General features: G+C 38.5%; 1 protein-coding gene across 1 annotated transcript in view; it reads left to right on the top strand.

Moving 5' to 3' along the window:
• Positions 1-22,201, top strand: part of LOC120533844 (anoctamin-6-like) — a 136,753-nt gene extending 114,552 nt beyond the window's left edge. Inside the window, 2 exon segments of the mRNA XM_039760880.1 lie at positions 17,079-17,184; positions 20,487-22,201. Coding sequence (XP_039616814.1) covers positions 17,079-17,184; positions 20,487-20,696 — 316 coding nt within the window. The 3' untranslated portion in view covers positions 20,697-22,201.
• Positions 22,202-24,759: the final 2,558 nt, after the last annotated feature.

The raw sequence follows: 24,759 nt of genomic DNA, 5'->3' as shown, positions 1-24,759 counted from the left end.
GCCCGGAGTGTAATTAAATCCGGCCCGCAAGATCATTTTATATACTGTATTATTGTTATTAATGGCCCGGGGATATGAAGCGCTGGTAACACAAACTACAGATCCCATAATGCAGCGCTTCAGCTGCCTTGCTAACACTTACCGTTAATCAAGTCTAGCTTATGATGCTGCAAGTTATTGCGAAGCTAGCCCACACGATGCCAAGAGAAAAGGTGATTCTGAACATAGAGCCTTTAAAAACCGATGGGAGGCTGAGTATATGTTTACTGACATTGCCGGTAAACCCGTGTGTCTCATTTGTGGAGCTAATGTGGCTGTAATTACAGAATTTAATCTAAGACGGCACTATGAGACAAAACATCAAGATAACCTGAAAGACCTGAATGCAATGCACAAGATACAGAAAGCAGAAGAGTTAAAGAAGAATCTGACACTTCAGCAGACGTTTTACCGTGCAAAATCACAAAGTGATTTCAAGTGAAGCTACTTTTATGGGAGACACAAATGCACCAGTGCAACTTGCCCCACTTTCCCTGTTGCCAAGTAATGTTGAACCAAGTTGGCACAACGGTGTTCCCAAATACGCACTTTGCTGATAAACTGAGCACACTGCACTGAGTTCGACGGCGCTTTGGTGACTTTGAAGAACAAAAAGAATTTTGAGTTGTTTCGCAACCCATTTGCCGTCGATGTGGAAACTGCACCTGTGCAGATTCAGATGGAGGTGATTGAGCTGCAGTGTAATGGCACACTGAAGGCAAAGTACGATACTGCAGGGCCCGCACAGTTTATTCACTCCATTCCACAGAAATGCTCCAGCTCCGTCTACATGCGGCTGAACCTTGTGCATGTTTGGTAGCACATATCTGTGTGAGAAGCTCTTCTCAGTCATGAAGACTAACAAAACAGCACACAGGAGTCACCTCACTGATGAGCACCTGCAGTCCATCCTGAGAATCTCCACAACACAGAACCTCACACCAAACATAAACGAACTTGTTGCCAAAAAGATGCCAGGCGTCCAGCTCTGATAAAATGACATATGAGCAAAGACAACTGAATGATTTGATTTGTTATTGCTGAAAAGAACAAATTTTATTTATATTTCCAGGTTTTGTTATGCACCATGTTCATATTTGAATTTGTATAATTTTGACAGGATATATTTTTATGGAGAGCAAAATCTTTTGGGATATTTAAAATTTAAGTTTATTTTTATATAAAATTACATAAGAGTAAAGAAATTTGAATGTTTGTTCTTTTAACGTTTACTTTATTTCTAACTTGTATAATTTAGACAGGATATATTTTTATGGAGAGCAAAATATTATAAGTTATTTAAGGTTTGAGTTGATTTATTCCGAATAATATTCTGTCGACTAAATAAAAATTCCTTCTATTTAAAATTTAAATAGAACTTGAACAGATACGATAGTTCATAATATCCACGCAGACTTGCACGTAAGAGCGGAATCATCCGTTTTAACAAACAGCGTATTGCACTGATACTGAAATAGCCTGCCCATTTAATTATTTAGGAATGGATAAATAAATTAAGATTTTGTACAAATAATGTTTTCATTTTTCTTCCTTCATGGATTCTGGCACCCCAGCAACAGTTGCTCGCACCCAAAGACCCCAAAGACATATATATATGTGTGTATATATATATATATGTGTATATATATATATATATATATGTGTGTGTGTGTGTGTGTGTGTGTGTGTGTGTGTGTGTGTGTATATATATATATATATATATATATATATATATATGTGTATATATATATATATATATATATATATATATATATATATATATATATATATATATATATATATATATATATATATATATATATATATATATATATATATATATATATATATATATATATATATATATATATATATATATATATATATATATATATATATATATATATATATATATATATATATATATATATATATATATATAGTGACAGATTAGGATGCTTCTCGCACCCTTGCACCCTCAGACACCACGTCAGACACTAGGTAAAAGTCCAATAATTATTTATTATAATAATAATTGTGCACAAAGCACTCTCCACTCCCAAATACTCCAATAATACTACAACAATAAACCACAATAATACAAATAACCAATCCTCCAGCTCCCAGACGCGTTGCCACCCTTCCACCCAGCTCAGCTCATTGTCTGGAGCGAGGCACCGCCCTTTTATAGCCCCTGACCCGGAGGTGTTCCTGTCCCGACAGTCCATAGTTCCTTACTCCTTCCGGGTCAGGGCAATCAGTCCTTTTCTTTAACCCGGGAGCACATTGTTCGTTCCTGTCACGTGACCATGACGTACTCCCGGGTCATAGGGCATGAAAGAGCCCATAAGCCCCCACAGCGACTCTGATGGCCCCAAGGTATCCAGCAGGGTTGTGTAAAAATACTACAAGGTCCATAATGCCCTGCTGGACCTCGGGGCATGATCCTGCTGTCTGGAGAGCTCCTCCTGGTGGCCTGGGGGTGCGGACCGGCATGGAAAGCCGGCAATCCTCCACATTTTCCCCTCAGCGACGACAACTGGGGCGGAGCGCCTGGCCCCGCGAGGGACGTCGTCCTCCAAGAGGACGCGTCAGCCGGACCCTGGCTGCGGTGTCCATGTCTCCCGGCGAACCTTGGGGAACGGTGTATCCTTTATGCGCCCGCTCCCCTGTCCTTCGGGAACAGTCTCGCCACTCGTGGCCCAGCCGACGGCAGTTGTAACACCGACGATGTCCCCCTGGGTGTCTCCCTCTGCGAGACCAGAAACACCTCGGGAATTCCGTCAGCGTCTCCTCCGCCCCTTTCTCCGCCAAGGAAGGGTTTATGGCCGCTTTGCTGCCCTTTAGCCCTCTCTCTGATATGTCAGGAGACCCACGCTTTGGTTTGGGGACCTCCTGTTTCATCTGGGGCTTGTGCTCAGCTTGAGGCTCTCTATGGAAAGGAGAGAGCCTCTTTGCTGTCTGCACACCCGCTGTCCCACGCTATTAGGTTCCGGCGTCATTAGTACCGACTCGCCCCGATGCACAGCACCATCCAGCTGCACCGGCACGAGCGGCGCTTCCCCCGGCACTCCTATCACCGGCGCTACCCCACACGCCAGACCGGTCGGGTCCTGGAGAGTCGCACAGCCCCGGAAAGCTACGTCAAACGCATGCCCCGGGCTGTTGGCTCCGTTCCCCAACCATTCGGTCATCGTGCTCCCGTCCTTTGTCGGGCACACAGTGCTTTGACAACCGCTACTCATCATCTGCGGTGCCCGACGACTGTGTCCCTTTATACTCTACGATACGGGAGGGACTTACCTGCGCTCCCGCATTGATCATCTTTGGAGCTTCTTGGCGCAGCCGCTGCACGAATCCCATCAGAGCCTCCAACGGTGCTGCTGCCGTCGCTCCCAATTCCTCCACACGTTCCTTCAGTTCACCTAAATCCTGCAAGAAACGGCGAAGGGGCGCAAGGTATTCCTCAAGCCCCCATATGTCCATAGAGTTAATGTTTACGGTCGGAGTTGTTTGCGCTTCCACATTTCGCTTACCCTCCGACCGGGAACCAATGAGCACGTCCCCTCCTGGCACGTGTTCAGCTGGGTCGCGCAAAGGCTCTTGGGATTTGGAGTCTCGAACTATAGAAGTCCGGGGCGCCGCTACCGGTCGACTGCGATCCACCTTTTCTATCTTAATGGTGGACCGTTCAGTCATATCCCGTCCTTCTATACCTTTATTTACGGTTAGCGCTGTTTTGTTTGTCTCCCCTTTCCCTTTCAAGGAGCTCGGTTCCGTCGGGGAAACGGCGACCTCGCCTACGGAACAACGTTGACCTTCTCCTTCCCACAATCCTTCGGGAGATATCACGTGTACTGTTTCGCAATGGAAGGACACCGCTCTGGTCATGTGTTCGCTTGTAGTCCTTTACGCTTCCCAGCCTGCTCCGGGATAGTCCACATGACTATTCTCGTCGAATAGGTTTCCAAATTTCAGACTCCTAGATCGGCTAGACTCCTCGCTGTCACGCCATCTTGCTCAGGTGGGAAGTATGTTTCCGACTCCTCGTCAGAATCAAGAAGACAGGCCTCTGAAAAATAATTAAAGTAAGGTCCCGGCGCATCGGACGTTTTTTCAGTACATACCCCCGGACTCCGATTATGTCCTCTTGTATCATAAAGGTTGTCCTGTGCGTCCGAAGTCCGACAGCCTTCCCGCTGTCGTAACGCTCGGTCCTCTCAGCGCCAGTCACTGCCCTGTCTTCTTCGCTTGCCGTCAGGAATGTCCATAGACGCGCGGCATCATCTAGGGTCTGCTCCTTTTTGGTATTCCCATTCTTTCTCCCGGATTTCTTCTCCATTACGGACCGATGTACCATAAGGCTTAATATACTGCAGCGCTACCTGTTGAGTTTGGCGATTTGTCTCTGCGTGTCCTGACGCTGTCTTCTTGGGGTTCTCTGTCCACAATAAAATTTTTAAATTCAGGTCCTCTGCCAAACTGACGGCCAGAGAATCCTGCCGAAACTACGCCAATTGTGACAGATTAGGATGCTTCTCGCACCCTTGCACCCTCAGACACCACGTCAGACACTAGGTAAAAGTCCAATAATTATTTATTATAATAATAATTGTGCACAAAGCACTCTCCACTCCCAAATACTCCAATAATACTACAACAATAAACCACAATAATACAAATAACCAATCCTCCAGCTCCCAGACGCGTTGCCACCCTTCCACCCAGCTCAGCTCATTGTCTGGAGCGAGGCACCGCCCTTTTATAGCCCCTGACCCGGAGGTGTTCCTGTCCCGACAGTCCATAGTTCCTTACTCCTTCCGGGTCAGGGCAATCAGTCCTTTCTTTAACCCGGGAGCACATTGTTCGTTCCTGTCACGTGACCATGACGTACTCCCGGGTCATAGGGCATGAAAGAGCCCATAAGCCCCCCCACAGCGACTCCTGATGGCCCCCAAGGTATCCAGCAGGGTTGTGTAAAAATACTACAAGGTCTATAATGCCCTGCTGGACCTCGGGGCATGATCCTGCTGTCTGGAGAGCTCCTCCTGGTGGCCTGGGGTGCGGACCGGCATGGAAAGCCGGCAATCCTCCACAATATATATATATATATATATATATATATATATATATATATATATATATATATATATATATATGTGTATATATAATATATATATATGTGTATATATAATATATATATATGTGTATATATAATATATATATATATGTGTATATATAATATATATATATATGTGTATATATATATATATATATATATGTGTATATATAATATATATATATGTGTATATATATATATATATATGTGTATATATATATGTATATATGTATATGTATGTATATGTATGTATATATATGTATGTATGTATATGTATATATATGTATGTATATATGTATACTAATAAAAGGCAAAGCCCTGACTCATCACTAATTCTCCAACTTCCCGTGTGGGTGGAAGGCTGAAATTTGGCAGGTTCATTCCTTACAGCTTCCTTACAAAAGTTGGGCAGGTTTTATATCGAAATTCTACGTAATGGTCATAACTGGAAGCAGTTTTCTCCATTTACTGTAATGGAGATGAGCTTCAACGCCGGGGCGGAGTTTCGTGTGACATCATCACGCCTCCCACGTAATCACGCAGTACATAGAAAACCAGGAAGACCTCAAAAAGCGCTGAAGAAAACATGCATTATATAATTGAGAAGGCAGCAAAACAATAAGAAAGCGAGTGACATATACAACCATATTCATGAGTTCTGCTACTGAAAAAAGCACGATGTAAACCTACACTTTAAATTAAGTTCATAGACAGGCTGCGCTGGCGCTTGTAATTTAGTGCCTGCCCATATAAGGCCGTCCGTCAGCGGAAATCCAATAGCAAACTCCCACTAAATATTCACGGGTGAAGGACTGTGCTTATGGAGAGGAAGATGAGATGGTCAGGGTGGTGTTTGACGCAAACTCAGCAAAACTGCGAGAGAAAGTTTTAAGTGCCAGGACTAAGGTAACATTAAATACAGCCATGGACATAGCACGAGATGGCACCAGCACAGCTGGGAACCTTCGATGCATGTACACCGAGCGGCTCACGTGAACTGACGCAGTGCACAGATAAAAGCAACAGTTCCAAAGAGCTGAACAAAACCAATTACACAATTGAAAAGGCAGCAAAAATATGAAGCGCCTGATACATATAAGCATATTCATAAATCCAACTACTGTGGAAACAAAGCACACGGTGGAAAAAGTCAATGTCCCGCTAAAGGAAGACAGTGTAAAAAACCGTGCATGCAGTGTGTCAGGTCTCAGATAAAGAAGAAGACGAGCTGTTTATTGATGCAGTAAGAAACGAATCGATGAATGAAACCTGTCATCTTTACAACGATTGACAAACACGGAATGTAACTTGAACACAACACATCCTACAAATACGAACCTGATTGAAAGAAATAATGATAATCAAATCCTTGATGACAGCAACACTCAGTAACACTCACAAAACAAATACTGTATATTGACAGTCATGTTACGTTATTTTTAAAATGTTCCCTTTTCTTTTCTAGCTTTTTAACACACTACTTCTCTGCGATACGCTGGTATATATATATATGTATATATATATCCCGATCTACATACTCGAATAATGGATACTTTATTCGCCATCAATGATTGTTTTGGTAAAGCCATACTCAGTGTATTCATTAGATGAACGGTAAAAAGTAAGAGCAGGGAGGATGACTTATTGAGGCATGCAGGCTGTAGTGCTTGCGTCAACTCTATCTGAATTGCGCGATCACATTTGAAAAAAATATATCTTTTCAAGTTCTATTTAGTCCATATGTGTCAAACTCAAGGGCAGTGGGCCACATCCGCCCGGCGTAATTATATCCGCCCCGAGATCATTTTATATACTGTATTATTGTTATTAAAGCCCGGTATATGAAGCGCTGGTAACACAATAAACTACAGATCCCATAATGCAGCGCTTCAGCTGCCTTGCCTAACACTTACGCGTTAATCAAGTCTACCTTATGATGCTGCAAGTTATTGCGGCTAGCTCACACGATGCTGAAGAGAAAAGTTGATTCTGAAAATAGAGCCTTTAAAACCGATGGGAGGCTGAGTATATGTTTACTGAACCCGTGTGTCTCATTTGTGGAGCTAATGTGGCTGTAATTACAGAATTTAATCTAAGACGGCACTATGAGACAAAACATCAGGGTAACCTGAATGCAATGCAGAAGATACAGAAAGCAGCATAATTAAATAAGAATCTGACACTTCAGCGGACGTTTTAACCCGTGCACAATCACAAAGTGATTTCAAGTGAAGCTGCTTTTATGGGAGACACAAATGCACCAGTTCACCTTGCCCCACTTTCCCTGTTGCCAAGTAATGTTAAACCAAGTCGTCACTACGGTGTTCCCAAATCGCACTTTGCTGATAAACTGAGCGCGCACTGAGTTTGCACGGCGCTTTGGTGACTTTGAAGAACAAAAAAAGTCCGTCTACATGCGGCTCGAACCTTGTGCATGTTTGGTAGCACATATCTGTGTGAGAAGCTCTTCTCAGTGATAAAGACTAACAAAACAGCACACAGGAGTCGCCTCACTGATGAGCACCTGCAATCCATCCTGAGAATCTCCACAACACAGAACCTCACACCAAACAGAAACGAACCTGTGGCCAAAAAGATGCCAGGCGTCCAGCTCTAAAATGACATATGAGCAAAGACAACTGAATGATTTGATTTGTTATTGCTGAAAGGAACACATTTTATTTATATTTCCAGGTTTTGTTATGCAGCATGTTCATATTTGAATTTGTATAATTTTGACAGGATATATTTTTATGGAGAGCAAAATATTATAAGTTGTTTAAGGTTTGAGTTGATTTATTCACGAATAATATTCCTGTCTGTTTTTACCATTCCTACCAAAGATATTTCTGTCGACTAAATAAAAATTCCTTCTATTTAAAATTTAAATAGAACTTGAACAAATACTGATAGTTCATAATATCCACGCAGACTTGCACGTAAGAGCGGGAGTCATCCGTTTTAACAAGCAGCGTATTGCACTGATACGAAATAGCTGTGTGTGTATATATGTAGATATGTATGTATATATATGTTTATATATGTGTGTGTGTATGTATGTATATATATATATATGTATTTGTGTGTATATATGTGTGTGTATGTATATATGTATGTGTGTATGTGTGTGTGTGTAAATATATATATATATATATATATATATATATATATATATATATATATATATGACAACAACACTCATCACTCACAACAGTGACAAAACAATTACATTGTCAATCATGTTACGTTATTATTAAAATGTTTCCTTTTCTTTTTCATTATTTCTTTAACACACTATTTCTCCGCTGCGAAGCGCAGGTATTTTGCTATATATATATATAATATATATATATATATATATATATATATATATATATATATACTGCTCAAAAAATTAAAGGAACACTTTGAAAACACATCAGATCTCAATGGGAAAAAGAAATCCTCCTGGATATCTATACTGATATAGACTGGGTAATGTGTTAGGAATGAAAGGATGCCACATCGTTTGATGGAAATGAAAATGATCAACCTACAGAGCCCTGAATTCAAAGACGCCCAAAAATTAGACTGAAAAATTATGTGGCAGGCTAGTCCATTTTGCCAAAATTTAATTGCAGCAACTCAAAATTGTACGCAGCACTTTGTATGGCCCCTGTGTTCTTGTATACATGCCTGACAACATCGGTGCATGCTTCTAATGAGATGACGGATGGTGTTGTGGGGGATCTCCTCCCAGATCTGGACCAGGGCATCACTGAGCGACCTGGTGGTATTGGATGGACCAAAATATAATGTCCCAGAGGTGTTCTATTGGATTTAGGTCAGGAAAGTGTGGTGGCCAGTCAATGGTATCAATTCCTTCATTCTCCAGGAACTGCCTGCATACTCTCACCACATAAGGCCAGGAATTGTCGTGCACCAGGAGCCACTGTACCAGCATAGGGTCTGACAATGGGTCTAAGGATTTCATCCTGATACCTAATGGCAGCCAAGGTGCCTTTGTCAAGCCTGTAGCGGTCTGTGTGACCCTCCATGGATATGCCTCCCCAGACAATCATTAGCCCACCACCAAACTGCTCATGCTGAATGATGTTACAGGCAGCATAATGTTCTCCATGGCTTCTCCAGACCCTTTCACTTCTGTCACGTGCTCAGGGTGAACCTGCTCTAATCTGTAAAAAGCACAGGGCACCAGTGGTGCATCTGCCAATTCTGGTATTCTATGGCGAATGCCAATCGAGCTGCATGCTGCTGGGCAGTGAGTTCAGGGCCCATTAGAGGACATGGGGCCCTTGGGTCACCCTCATGAAGTCTTTCTGGTTGTTTGGTCAGAGACATTCACACCAGTGGCCTGCTGGAGGTCATTTTGTAGGGCTCTGGCAGTGCTCATCCTGTTCCTCCTTGCCCAAAGGAGGAGATACTGATCCTGCTGATGGGTTATGGACCTTCTATGGCCCTCTCCAGCTCTCCTAGAGTAACTGCTTGTCTCCTAGAATCTCCTCCATGCCCTTGAGACTGTGCAGGGAGACACAGCAAACCTTCTGGCAATGACACGTATTGATGTGCCATCCTGGAGAAGTTGGACTACCTGTGCAACCTCTGTAGGGTCCAGGTATCGCCTCATGCTACCAGTAGTGACACTGACTGTAGCCAAATGCAAAACTAGTGAAGAAACAGTCAGAAAAGATGAGGAGGGAAAAATGTCAGTGGCCTCCACCTGTTAAACCATTCCTGTTTTGGGGGTCATCTCATTGATGCCCCTCTAGTGCATCTGTTGTTAATTTCATTATATATATTATATATATATATATATAGCAATAGTAGACATTTAACAATACGTTTCCCATCACTTATTTTAATAAGTACACAAGACAAAACAGTTAGGTATTTTAAAATGTTTTGATGGTACTGGTATCCACATGTGGTAAAAGCTCTGTGAGGTCATGTATTCATTTTACCTGTGTTTACATGAAGTAGCCTGATGTTGGTAAGCTCGTCACGCTATAAATTACTTATTGCTCATGTAAAAGGTGATAATTTGGACACCAACTGAGGGCACCCCAATATAAATATCATACTACAAATAGTTGTATTGTGTGCATCTGGGTTTGTAGAGCGATGAGGAGTAGTGGAGTGTCGTATGTATTTGGTCACATGACAGACGTTAATGTTTTGCAGAAAGAGGTTATTGGATTTGACTGTGCCTAAGTGCACAGTTTAAAGAAGACGTTGCAGAGTTGTGTGGGTGTGTCAAAGCATATTAACACATCTTCCTGCAGTGGCGTACATCACCTTCAACCGCTGATCGTCACCATAACTGCAGTTGAATGACAGTGCTCACAGATAGGGAATGTCGTAGTGTGTCACACATCATGAAAGCAAACCGGTTTGCCACCAGGAAAGAATTGCTGCAGCCAGTGCACACTCTCAGCAAGCCATTTCTGAATGAACACTCAGAAGGGAACTGCATGCCATGGACCTCAGGAATGGAATACCATGGAAGAGGCCCTTGCTAACAGCTATTCATAAAAGTGTATGGTCAAAGTGGATGCTATGCCTCAAGCACTGGACTGTTGACACCTGGAAACATCTTATCTGGTCTGATAAGTTGTATTTCCGCTTGTATTCTGATAATGCAAGGCAAACTGGTACATTGTAATCTGCATTAAGCTTTCCATGAGAACTGTGTGCAAAGTGCTATTCAAGTGGAAGATAATTCTTTGATATTCTGGAGGTGTTTCAGTTATGAGGAAATGGATCCTTCAGTTGAATTGACAACATCCTTGAACCAGAAGGGCTACATTGGGCTTCTGTATGACCATTTCTTACTTTTGGTGTTTCATCTCCAGAGTAAACACATAATGGCTACACAAGTCTTCCAAGACAGCTAGTGGTATGAAGAACATTCTGAAGCATTCCCATGTATTAACTGGCCTGCAAAATCCCCCAGATTTAAATCCCATGGAAAATCTGTGGGACTTCTTGAAGCATTGAGTGACATGCCGACAAGGCCATCAGACTAATCTGAATTAGTTGTGGGATTTAGTGCTGGAGGAGTGAATGCAGCTGACCTTTCTTAGCACTATCAAATAAAATTTAGCCATAGGTGGGAAATCTTTTGTCCGGTGAGCTTACAATGGTGTAGGTTGTGTTTTCGTGGCTTACCTTTGGTCCCAGGTTGGGAGCATGTGCTTATAGTGCACCCACCAGGATATGAGAAGAATAATATGTGAATGCCACAGAATTTCTTAATATTGTTGCTGTTCACATTCACCAATTCATAGCCAAAGGGAAATAATGTATTCCACGGATCTGTGAAAGTGTAGAAATGACTTCCCAATTTAGAGACCTCTTCTGATAATGATTGTCAATTCATGCAAGTATCTGTGAAATGGATCATGTTCATCTTAGTAGAGATTCATCACCAGGACATTTCTAACAACTATGGGACACTTTTGAGCTCACACAGGGCTGTGCCACACGCCTGACACTTTTTTTCATGCTCTGAGGAATTTATGCTAACGTAAAGGTAGTCAGAGTACCTGCTTGCTATTTGAAAGGTGTGCCCAACAAATTAGCCACTTGCCATAGACCTTACGCATAACATGACACCTTTCACCAAAACACTTCTATGATTTTGTGCTTGCTTTTCCTCAATTTTGACAACAGGTAAGTGAAAATCAGTAACCTCATGAATGTGGAGTTTGATGCTTGTCTAGTTAATGGATGTTATGAAAACATTAGGCATCTGTATTTCTAGTGTAACTGAGTATCTTTAACGCTGTGGATGTTAATGGCAGTTATTTGTAATATATTTATTTTTTAAACATAAATACATGTATTTTAAATGTGTTTGTGTAAGTATTTAATAGTTCAGTACACTGAATATAACCATTCATCTGTCCACCCATTTTCTAATCTGATTACCAAATTAAGGATCATAAGGATAATCCTACAGCAGTAATGTTTCTTTTGATTTCAAAGTCAATTAACCTAAGAAATAATTGCAGATGCTGTTAATAGTTTTAGCCTGTACTTTTATGCCAGTGTAATTTAATTACCTTTCTAATACATCTTTTTAATCAACTGAACATAATTAACTCCAGCCAGAATCAGTAGGTATAGAATATGTACTACAGATATCATCTGCTAAAGTACTAGAAACTAACTGTTGAAACTTTTAGAATTTAAATGTAATGTTGATGTGAGAAAACAATTATTCACTTTGCTTAATTCACCTAAGCTGCAGATTCATGGTTACTTAACACTTCACTAACATATTCTCAGTAAGATGAAAAGAAAGAAGAGACCCAGCACTCTTTAACAAATACTGTATTTGCTGTGTTGTGAAAGAAAAGAACTCATCTTTATAAAAACCTTCATTTTTCTTACTGGATTTGGCAGAAGGTTTATGGAGGGGTGGCATTGGATTATGAGTGGCAGCAGCAGTAAAGGAGGGTGGCGAGTGTGCCGCAAAATAAAGAGATGGCTGTTTTGTTGTGTTGTCATGTTATTGAAAAGATGGCACAGTTGTTGGAGTTGCAGAATTTTTGTATTTTTCATGGAATTCTTTAAAAGTTCAAGTTAAAGGTAAACCAATTGACTGCCTCAAGTATCACAGAGCCGTACAATAATCACATTAAATGTCTCTTTGTACAAATTACAATGTGAACAATTAAAATAATCAGTTATCAATATTTATACAAATCTAAGTACACCAGGCAAAAATATTACCATGTGTTGAGCATTAATCTATCTGTGTACTGTCTGTGCACACTGGTGGAGCATCTAATCGACTTTTTATTTTTGGCACTAAAACCACATTCTTTACAACAGGCACATTGTACCCAAGCCAAGTTAACAGTAGCGATGAGCAGTCAGAAAATAAAATACACGACTGCCTTGATGCACTTATTCACCTTCAATGTGCAGATAAGCACATTATCCACAATTACATTCCAATAAAGAATAATAATGTAAAGACTTTTTGGGCAAAATAGACTTTAATTTTTCATAATTGTTGTGATAATTATAAACCGGATAAATAAAGCTGGGGTGTTGGTAGTTCAACACTTGTTTCCACACTCTGAGCTTTATTTGAGAACAAGTCCAGTTTAAAAAAAACATTCACTGCCCTTAAAGCATCTTAAAAGGTGGATATAGTAGTTTAAGAGTTGTTATAATGGGAATTGCCTTCATTTGAGAAAAGCATAGCACACTACATGCAGCCTTTGCCCATGCAAGGGCAGCAGGGTTTTGTGTGGGTAATGACAATCACCTATCCTGAGGCGACTTGACCATCTTCCTCTTACCTTGTATATTCAAGATGCACAGTTGACCGATGTCTACAACATGCAGTGAATGTAATTATTCCAGTTAGCAGAGGCCACCACCAGTGTTGCCAGGTGTGTGTGGAACAGTACTAAAAAATATCTGTAGCAGTTTACCACTTATTGGTGCCATGAAGCTCATTTCAAGTGCAGTTCTTTAGACTTTGTGCTGTGTCAACTCGCTGGTGCCCTCTTGTGGTAACAAATAACATTTATTTTCATTTATTGGAGCTGGGTGCTCTTTTGGCTTTGGAAGCTCTTAGTGGTTCATCTTTTTCAACACAATGGGGCATTCTGATCTTAGCATTGGACTTTTACTTTTACCATTAAGTCTATTAGCAATTTAAATTTCCGTATAGATAAATTATGCTAGATTCAGTTAAGGACTCTCATTTTTACTTCATTTATTTGTTTATTTGCATTGCCTTTTATTTGTTTATTTTTATTCTCTTTTCCTCTGTATTGTATTAAAGTAATTTGAGTAATACTTTTTGTATTAAACTGTACTCTATAAATAAATAATAGATATACAGAATTGTGGCCAGACAAACAATGTTGGATTTTTGTGATAGTTATATGTAATATCCATCATATGCTTCTGGTTATACTGTGCACATCACTATAGATGCAATATACTGTATAAACCATTTAAAACCAGATTCTACTGGAAAGAACTATATAAAATAGTTATCTTGTAGAAGCACTTTACATAAAAAATGCTTTATGCAGAGTAATTCCTGTTGCTGTCTGTGCTGTGAAGTATTTACATTGCTCGGGCAGACAACTTCTTCAGTGTATTATCAACAAATATATTTTTTAGACTACAAAAAGGTTTTCACAAATTGCGACTAATGCAGATGAGTTCTGGAGCTTGGTTTAGGCATCCTTTGTAGACTGATAGAACTGTGAGCTGACATGTGCTGTACCACAAGAAGCGTATGTCCTTATTGGGCCATAGACCAGTCCGTCATTAGGTGAAATGGAAAGCTAGTGAAATCTTAAGCACTCTTTCTAAGACTGACCTGTCTCCCCAAGTCAGCATCCAGGCCAGAAGACTTTTGATCAAAGAAATACATAAGAATCCAGTAACCATCTTAATAACAGTTTCTTGAATGGAAATCTGTTCAGCACTTCATGGGTGAAGACCCTGAAACATTTGGGAAAAGGCTTAATAAAAGGACACTTAAAATTTTTGCCAGTCTCTGAAATGAGGTACTGTAGTTTAAACTGAACATGTGCATTTCCTATTTAGAATCATCTTTACTGTGAAGTATGAAGTTGGTTTGATCATCATGAAGTGCTAGTTATCAAGCAGTAGTTATGTAAGAATCAGTTATTTATTTTATTCTGCAAAATTCTACAAAATACCTTGGTAAAGTTCTTCTATCTAACTGCAAAGAAACTAATTCTAATATTCTTTAGGAAAAAAATACATGAATCCCAAAGAGAACCTAACAATTTGACAGATGAAAGAAGAGTTAAAAATAATCATCAAATCTAGATATTCATCAATCATTTAGACACCGAAGACGGCTCAAGACAGCATATCCTTTGACTAAACAAGATCATTCAGCTTCTTTGCTACACAATTAAGCATTATGTGTTTTGTAATAGGGTAAATGAAAAAAAAAAGTAATTTTGAAACATTATAAACACAGGTAAAATCACAACTAATTAACAAGGGGATTGAGGACAAATGGTTTCTAAGGACACTGGCAGTTTGTAGTTGTGTTTAGTGTTTACTGAATGGCAAATAACATACTATGCTTAATTAAAACCTAAAAGCATAATGGACAGTTTTTGCAGTTTTTTTTTTTTCCAAATTAAGAAATGAATTGCCTCAAACTACCATAATTGATCATTTTGTAAGCATCATGGTTCTTGATGTTTGTTTTTAGATTTTGAAGTTCTTATCTTCTAAGTATTGTGACAGATAAAATTGGAAGTGCTGGTATGTTGTTATATTTTTATAAAGCATCTGTGTGCGCCCTGTGGTGGGCTGGCGCCCTGCCTGGGGTTTGTTTCCTGCCTTGTGTCCTGTGTTGGCTGGGATTGGCTCCAGCAGACCCCTGTGACCCTGTAGTTAGGATATAGAGGCTGGATAATGGATGGATGGATCTTTTCTTATCAAACAAAATACATTAAATATTGTAGTAATGTAAATGATTACAATTTGTTTTTATTTAAATAGAAGTCCTGCATCCCATTTATATACAGTAAGGGTGTTTAATTTTACAAACAGAGCCTGGTATAATTCTTATTTGTTTTAATTCTGCCGGCCTCTCTAAAATCAATTTAACTAATAATCTATGCCTCAGTGTTCTTGTGAGGCCTAAAAAGGTACATCAGTCTGGCAGTCTAATGAAAAATTTGAAATCCAAATACAAAAAGTCAAGGGATAGCCAAAAACAGAAATTTCAACTAATGCCATAGCCGCCAGCTAATGGCTCTCTAGTCCCTTAAATAGAGCTATGGCATCAGGAGGGCCACCCCCTTAGGTTTAATATACAAACTACAAGGAACATAAGACATATCTACATAATTAACACAACATAACAAAATAAACATTTTAAAATAATGTAATTGATAAAATAATGTTCAGAAATCTGAAGACAAAACTATATTCGGTAACAAAATAATGTTTAAAGGAAAACAAACGTTTAAATAGAAAGAAAAGACATCTGTGACAGGGATGAAACCGTAACTACTCCATAACATTTATACAGTGCAAGAAACCACTCCATTAGTATTATTTTCACCATTAAGGTTTCTTCTCCACATTATGTTGACATACTGTATATCGAAGAAAATCGATAAGAGGCATCATTTGTGTTGTGTGGTGTATTGATTAAGGCTTTTGCCTTTTAAATGACATGCTTTCAACTTTCAATCCCAGCTTCCAACTCATGTGACACGAAGCACATCACAGCCTGCTCTGGCATCAGCTGTAATAACTTACTGTCACCTTGGGTAAAGGTGTTAACCATATTTACAAAGATAAATAAATATCACAGCATTTTGGCTATTTCTTGTCTGCATTGAGTTTTGACGTTCTGTCATTGTCGGCATGACTATTCCTCCAATTTTCTACTTCCATGCCCCCACAAACGTGCATATTAGGTTAACAGGAGAGCCCAAATTGGCCTTTGTGGGTTTGGGTGGGATTCTGGTTACTGCGATGCATTGGCACTCTGTCTAAAATGGGCTAGTGTCTTGGGCCCAGAACATATACTCCAGCCCCACATGACTCTGAATTGGATTAAGTAGGTTTAAGAATGGTATGTTAAAATGGTAAAAATTATAACAATACAGTGCACTAAGTTCTTTTAAAGTTTGCAGCATGTTTTTTGTATTCCTCATATTTTTCTCCTTCTTTCAAAATGAATTCATTCTTGTGAGAGATGGATTTCACTGAAAACATTCTGCTATTAAATATATTATGCAATTGTCACCATATGGAGTAGTTTTTGTGAATATGTAGTTTAATTGTGCATACTTTAAGAAAGCATGTTGCATTTATTGTTCAGTTAAAACCTAAAATATGTCTTCAATTTAAATATTTATTTCTCTGTGTGGCTTTTTCATAGGTATCGAGATTTCAGGTATCCACCAGGACACCCTCATGAGTACATGCTAAGCATCTATTATTGGCACGTGATTGCGGCTAAGCTGGCTTTCATAATTGTCGTAGAGGTATGTCATTACCAAAAGTCTTTTTTTTTTTATCAAAAAGAACTATTTTATATCAAAATGTGGTTTACCTTGAGATTTATTGTCAATTTTCTACTGTTGAATTTGATATTTTAATCTAAAGACATGACATTGTACATTTATATGCAATAATTATGACAATATTCAGTAAAGGCATCATTAGTTAAATGTTAGGTTGCCCATTTATGTCCTGGGAACCTTTACATTTAAAATGGAATGTTACTTTCATGTTATAATTTTATTAACTAGCCCTGGCTAGTAATGAAAAAAAGCAAACATAGAATATTTATAAGTAAAGCATTTACTATAACAGAAGTGCTCAGTGGCACTAAAATAAGCTCCAAGTGCACAAAGGAAAATGGAGTTGCCTGAAGAACAAGGCAATCCAGAGATAAACAAGTCTCATTAAACAAATCCCAGGAATAGTCAAAAGAAAGGGCATAGAGATGAAAAATCCAGAAAATCAATGTTCAAAAAATAAGCATTAAACACCAGAGAACCTGCCAGTGCATTCAATGAATCGCAGAGGACTGTGGGTTTTCCTCAGCCTTTATAGGGCTGAGACCAATCCCTAGATGGTCATGGTGAGGTGGTCTTGCCTCTTGGGGACCAACTACACAAATATATGACACACAGAAAAAATACAGAGATACCGTATATAGCAACCAAATAATCAACAATGCCAACTATAAATAATATGTTAAAAATAAAACAGATGTAAAATAGAGGTTTGAACCCCACCCAGGGGTAGAACCCTGGATGAAGTAGAATACTTAAGTGCAAACAAGCCCGACTTTTTGAATGGTAATAGATGCACAGGTTTGTCTGTAAACATTGAAAAAGATGAGTTATGGTCAATCTCACTGATCAAGGCGATTAACTTTTTAAGATCAGGCATCTTTGTGTCAAAAAATATCCGTTGCCAAGAGTGTCATTCGATTGTGCCTTGTCAGATGAAGAGATCCAGATGTAACATACTGCAGATTGAGGCCTGCTGTAGGAGTTTCACTGATAGATTTATCCTTTAGTTTACAAGGAATTCACTTTGGCGCTTAGAGATAAAATGTTACATGTGCAGAGATTCCAGTTCAGGTCTATTACAGTATTAATATTGTTATTAATGTATTATTACTGTATTTCAATTATTATTAATTTCTGCATGTATTATGCTAATAGTTGGTTAGGTTACTTAATGTCAGGTTAGCTTAGGGTAGGTTATATCAGGTCAGGTGTATACGTATCATTGTGGCAAAAATGACAGAGAGTTGTGCCCCTGCATGCTGCTGTCATCCAATTAGGTTTCTGCTGAGCATGGAAGACAGAGTTGTAGACGTACACCTTGTATCCAAAGTCTGCACAGTAAAAATGACATCAGGCACAGGGGCACGGCCCTGGCCCCTTAATATATACATAAATATGCCCTCCATCTAGGAATAAATTAACAAATACATGCATTGATGGATATTTGGCTCATCACTGTCTTTTGAACAGTAAATATTGCAAATTAAATGGTAACTTTTATCAGCCATAAACAAGACTTATTAACTAGCAAATTGCTTACAAGGAAAACAGTACAATTTCAATACAGGATTAATTATACTGCTTATCTGGTTATTGTTGTTTCATTTTCAGAGCATTGGCAAGTTTATCTATCTACATATCTTTCAGAACTTTAGAAATTTTTCCAAATGTTTATTATTAGTTTTGCATTTTGTTTTAATTCTATACCTGTAATCAAGGAAGTTGATTACCATTTTGGTGTAGCTTATTCCAGTTAATTGTTTACTGCTGAATTGCAACACCTTTTCCCACCACTATATGCACAACATGACCATAAATCCTTCATATTACTGAGTTCAGGTGTTTCAGCCACACCTATTGTTAACTGGTGCGTCAAACCAGTGAAACAGCCATTTTTCACATGTCTGCTGAACAGCATTGGCAGTAGAGCGGGTTGTACTTAAGTATTCAGTGATGTTACACGTGGCACTGTCATAGGGTGCCACCTTTGCCACAAATCAGTACATAAAATTTCTACTCTACCAGATCTGCCCCTAGCAACTGTAAGTACTATAATTGTGAAGTGGAAATGTCTAGGAGTAAGGACAGATCAGCCATTAAGTGGTAGACCATGCAAAACTAGCAGTATGTGTAACTCAAGTACTCAAATAAATCACCTACCTTTTGCTTGCATCACTCATAAGAGAGTTCCAGACAGCCTGTGAGTGGAACATCAGTGCAGTAACTGTGTGTCAGGGGCTTCAAGAGATGGGTTTGCATGGCCAAGCAGCTATACACCAGCCTAAGATCACAATGTGCAATGCCAGGCATTGGCTGGAGTTGGTGTAAAGCATGTAGTCATTGGTCTCTTAAATAGTATAAACATGTTATGTGGAGTGATGAATCACACTTTACCATCTGGTAGTCTGATGGATGAATCTGGGTTTGTAGAACACTACCTTCTGGATTGCTCTGTGCCTACTTGGTGAAGGAGGAGTGGTTGTATAGGGCTGTTTTTCATTGTTTGTGCTAGGCCGCTTGGTTCCAGCTAAGGGTGCTGTTAAAGCTACAGCATATAAAGACATTTTAGATAATTGTACACTTCCAACTTTATGGAAACACTTTGGGGAAGACCCTTTTCTGTTCCAGCTTAACCGTGCCACTGTGCACAAAGACATGGTATGATGGTGTGGTTTGGTGTGGAGGAACTCATTTTAGGATTAATTGAAACACCAGTTGTGATCTAGGTCTACTCATCCAAGATCAGTACCTAACCTCCCAAATGCTCTTTTGCTTGAAACGGCACAAATTCCCACAGACACTCTGCAAATTCTTGTAGAAAGCCTTTCCAGAAAAGTGGAGGCAGTTATGGATTTGGCCCTGCCTTGGCCATATTAATGCCCATTGTTTTGGAATGGGATGTCCAACAAACTCAAATAGGTGTGTTGGTCAGGTGTCCACAAAATTTTGACCATGTAGTATATTCTAAATCGCACTACAAGCATAAAATCATACTTACATTGCACAGTGGTGAACACTCTATAAATCAACACATGCTTTTGCTTAGATTTGGAGTTCCTAGCATATTTGACCAGGCGAATACTCCTGTTATTGCTGTTGACCTGTTAATTGTGTTTTGCATTACTGTTGAATGTAAGGACTCTCTTCACAGATATAAAACTTGGAAAAACTTTAAAGTATGAATATGTTAACGCTGAATCATAAATTTCCATTTAAGTTATGATCTTATTTATTGTTTGTTTTGTTTGTCTGCCTTCTTTCAGCACATTGTCTACTTCACAAAGTTTCTCCTGGAATACTTGATTCCTGATGTCTCTGCAACAGTTAAGGAACAAATAAAGAGAGAGAGCTACCTGACCCAGAAAAAGCTCCATGAAACAAACCTTAAACTTGTGAGAAAGCGTGTGGGATCCATGGCTAACAAGCTCATCAAGGACAATGAAATTCCATTTGAAATGATTACACCTAAGTAATGGACCTTGGCATGCATATAATTATGAAATATTTTGCACATTACCTACTGCAGACATCATGTGGCTCCATTCCTTTTAGCATTTTTACACCCCTAAGAAACCAAAGAGTTGGCGTTGCACTGCAAAAGACTAACATAGTGACTTTTAAATCACATAGGCTTATTGACAACTGGTGATCACAACACTCCTTATGTTCTTCACTATATCAAGGAGGTCTCTTTCTGTTTAGAGACAGAGCTGCCTAAACTTAAACCTAAGCCTAACCTAAAGTTAACAGATGCAAGTATTGGCATCTTTTCTCAGGATATAGGGGGTTTCCCTTGTAAAACACAGAAAACCCTCTTACAGCAGAATCACCGGCAACATGATATGTCAAAAGTGTGATAGGCCCCTTGCGACACAGCTCTGTGCGCCGAACGTTACTTCTCAGCTGTCTAGGAGGATTTTTTTTCTGTTCATGCTTAGGCTGTTTCATTCATAAATGACATGGGATGCATTTGATCCGAACAAAGAAAACACATGGATAACAATGTTTATTAGCAGTCAACTGGTAATTTAAAATACCGTAGATGTTAAGGATATTTCTCAAATGGAAACAATCGCCTCTTCTTCCATAGTTTTTAACCTTATTTAACTAATTCATAAGAGTTTATGTGTCATTTATAATGCATAGTATTCTACACATGGCATACTGTATTTATGTGCTACTTTTAACAAAAGGGAAGCCACTCCCTGAGTTTATGTGAAAGCTTATCTTTTCATGTTTAACACTTTCTCTTCATATCTGTGGTTAATGTTCAGAGAGCATTGACATTTTATTTGTCAACATGAGCGCTAAATTATCCATGTGAATTTGATTTACAGGTAGAATTACTGAAAGAGGTCATGAAAAATGACTTTAATGTGTACGGATACAGAGGAGGAACAAATGTGTTTGTCAGTGCCACTACAATCTACCTCATACATTCCGGTAAATGGTGATCACCCCAATACGACGGCCATTTCTTTGAAGGAGACTATAATACCCATACTATAGCTAGTTCAAAATATTTTTTACTACAGTCTCTTTAAATTTATATTCATCAGTACAATTTGACTGTGTAAACAATTGTTTCCGGCTGTGTTTATTATAAGTAAAGGTTATCCTGTTGTAATAAATAATAAGCAATAGTATATCTTTATTTTCAGAATTCTTTCATAATCTTCCTTTATTGATGTGACAAATAAGCCCAGCTCCGTTATACCTACAGTATAGTGTTGAAAATAAAGTAAGAAAATTAATCGGATATGAATTTTTTTTTTTTAGAAAGCTTTGCACTTGAATTTCCCATTTGTGTATTTGTGTTCACTATTCTGTTCCTCGTTTTTGTTTTTTATTTGAAATTTGTGTTTAATATTGCATTTAGTAATCAGCCATTTCAAATGTTTGCATGCAAATATGAAATATGTAAATGTGTGAAAAATGTACTATAAACACTTATTGACACTAGAAAGGAAAAAAAAAACTCCCTGTGTATGTACAGTATTTAATTGTGCATTGTTTTATTTTGTTTAAAAAAATAAATCCTAACCTGTATGTTTTCATAATTTCTGATTTTTTTCATTTGTAAAGGTGCTTGCTGTTAAACATTTCACAGACCCAGAGCCCAGCAGTGTGGTGATATTCAGTGAATATCATTGAAAATTGAGCTTACTTGATGTAATGATTGACAGAGAGCCTGTGCGTATCACATTGTTGATCTTTAATAAGATCCTGTAACTTATATATAAAATACTGATCATTTTAAGAATGAACACATTTTAAAATGTTGTGATTTGGTTGGCCAAGTGTGCACAGCCTTTGTGTCACCAATCACAGGTCAGATCCTGCATGTACAAAGCGATTTGCCTTGGACCTCTCTAAGGAGACATTTGGCATATATGCTCAGTGTTAATTTTGACAATACATTTTGATTTAGTCTTCGGACTGGATTGCATATCAATGTTATTCATTTCGTTATTGTTAGTTTTAGTTGACAAAAAATTAATTAATTTTAGTCGACTAAAAGAAAATTAGTCAAAAGGTCAACATCAGATTGATATCTTGTTTAAAATGAATATGCACAGAATATACTGTACCTCTAAACTATTATACTAACATGTACACTAAAGAGCCAAACCACATTATTGGACACAAAATGAAGAGTAGGTGTACAAAGGATTTACTCCAAAAGCTTTTGGTCAGATAATGGCAGCTCTGGTCTGTCATCACAGTTTCCTGGCCTACAACATGCCTTGGTTATGCTGCTCTAAGACCAAGCAACACACATTTTATTTGAGCATCGGGTTTATAAAGAATGAAATCGTTTGATTTATCTGACTATGTGCACATTTTAAATTTATTCTTATTTTTTTTCTCCAGCAACTGAAAAAATACTGCTTAAAATAATACTAAAAATAAGAATTCAAACATTATTATATAACTGTACTGTTGAATTAGTGAATTCCAAAATAATTTTGGATACTTACATTTAAACATACTCTTAAAAGCTGTTTTTGTAGCAAATACTTTTAAAATCTGTTTTTGTCAGAGAATCACTCAGTTAGGTTTGTAATATTTGCTATTGTAAGATTTATATTTACACCGTTTGTTAAAAAGGGTAACATTTAAAGGATGAGTCATATTTTTGAATTGATAGATTTTTTCCAGTATTTCAAAACTGTAAAAAAAGCCTTTGCTGTAAGCTTCCAAAGTGATCAGACTTTGTTATTGCTTAGCCTGTGTGCCAATCCACAATTAACAGTTACCTGTAGTCAATTACTCATAACTGAGACTGTGTTACATTCACTAATGTACCATTCTAATATGTGACATATTCTTCACATTTTAAGGGTTATACTTATAAACATTAGTTTGCCCTTGAAAGTTAACAAATAGCACAAATTTAGTGTCTTCAGAGTCATATTCAGCAATGAAGCAGTGCTGTTTTACCATACTGTAAATGTTTCATATTGTATTAATTGGGAGATGCGCTTCAAGCACTTCAAACACTGAAATCTTAAATACATTTTATGTTCGTATTAACAAATGGAGCAGCAGATGTAGACAAGCCAAACAGCCATTTCATTTGAAACTTGCCTCAATGTTTAATTGCTACAACTGTTGTCTTCAGTGCCACTCCTCCAACAGTGAACTGTATCAACCAGTTACAAGATGAATGAATACGCGGACAAACCGGTGTAGATGTGCCCCGTAAACCAAAAAACAATTGCAAAGCTTCCGCTCCTTTATAGGGACTGTGTAGGACATTGTATTAAAAATGATTAATCCCCTAGTCATTTCATCTGCTGTAACAAATGTGTGATACTAGATGCTAAACAATTACAATTGGCATCTGAGCTGCACAGATCTGTTTCTTAAGTACAGTAACTTATAAAGGGATAAAACTGGCAATAACAAAATCCTGTGACTGTGTATTGGCATTTTTTTCCCATTATATGCACGTTTTCCTCATTCACACTTGACGCATTTCTATTAGCAGGGTGAATGAGAGCCCGAGGTAATGGTATTGGCGTCGGGCATGTCACCACCTAGGTAACATTACATACCTTGGCATGAATTTCAGGATGCTGTGCCTCGTGATTGCTCTTCACGGTTTGGGGTGTTCTTTCCCATGTGTTTCCACGTGGCTTACACAGAGTTTTATTTTCGTCAGCATTGTAATTAAAGTTGGTCAATATGTGTGACCGCATTTTTTGCCATTCTATGAAATTGTAGAGTGGAGTGGAGCAGGATTCTGGCTGACATTATGATTTCCTGATGGCGCCCAAACTTAGTGTTATTCAATTACAAGCGTTTTTACAAATTTTTAAAATTGCACCACATGCATTCATGCTCGTTATTTGCTGTGGAATGTGTAATAGAAATGTGAAAATTTGTCCAGTTGTCTGTAACATTTTCATTTTGTTTAGTTTTTGTCAACAATGATTTTTAAAAGCATTTGTCTTAGTTTTCGTCATTAAAGGCGCATTTGTATTTAGTTTACGTTCTGTTTTCGTCACTGAAAATATTTTTCGCCTTAGT

Source organism: Polypterus senegalus, chromosome 8, assembly GCF_016835505.1.
Source record: "Polypterus senegalus isolate Bchr_013 chromosome 8, ASM1683550v1, whole genome shotgun sequence".
Lineage (NCBI taxonomy): Eukaryota > Metazoa > Chordata > Cladistia > Polypteriformes > Polypteridae > Polypterus > Polypterus senegalus.
This window is presented reverse-complemented; position numbering and strand designations above follow the sequence as displayed.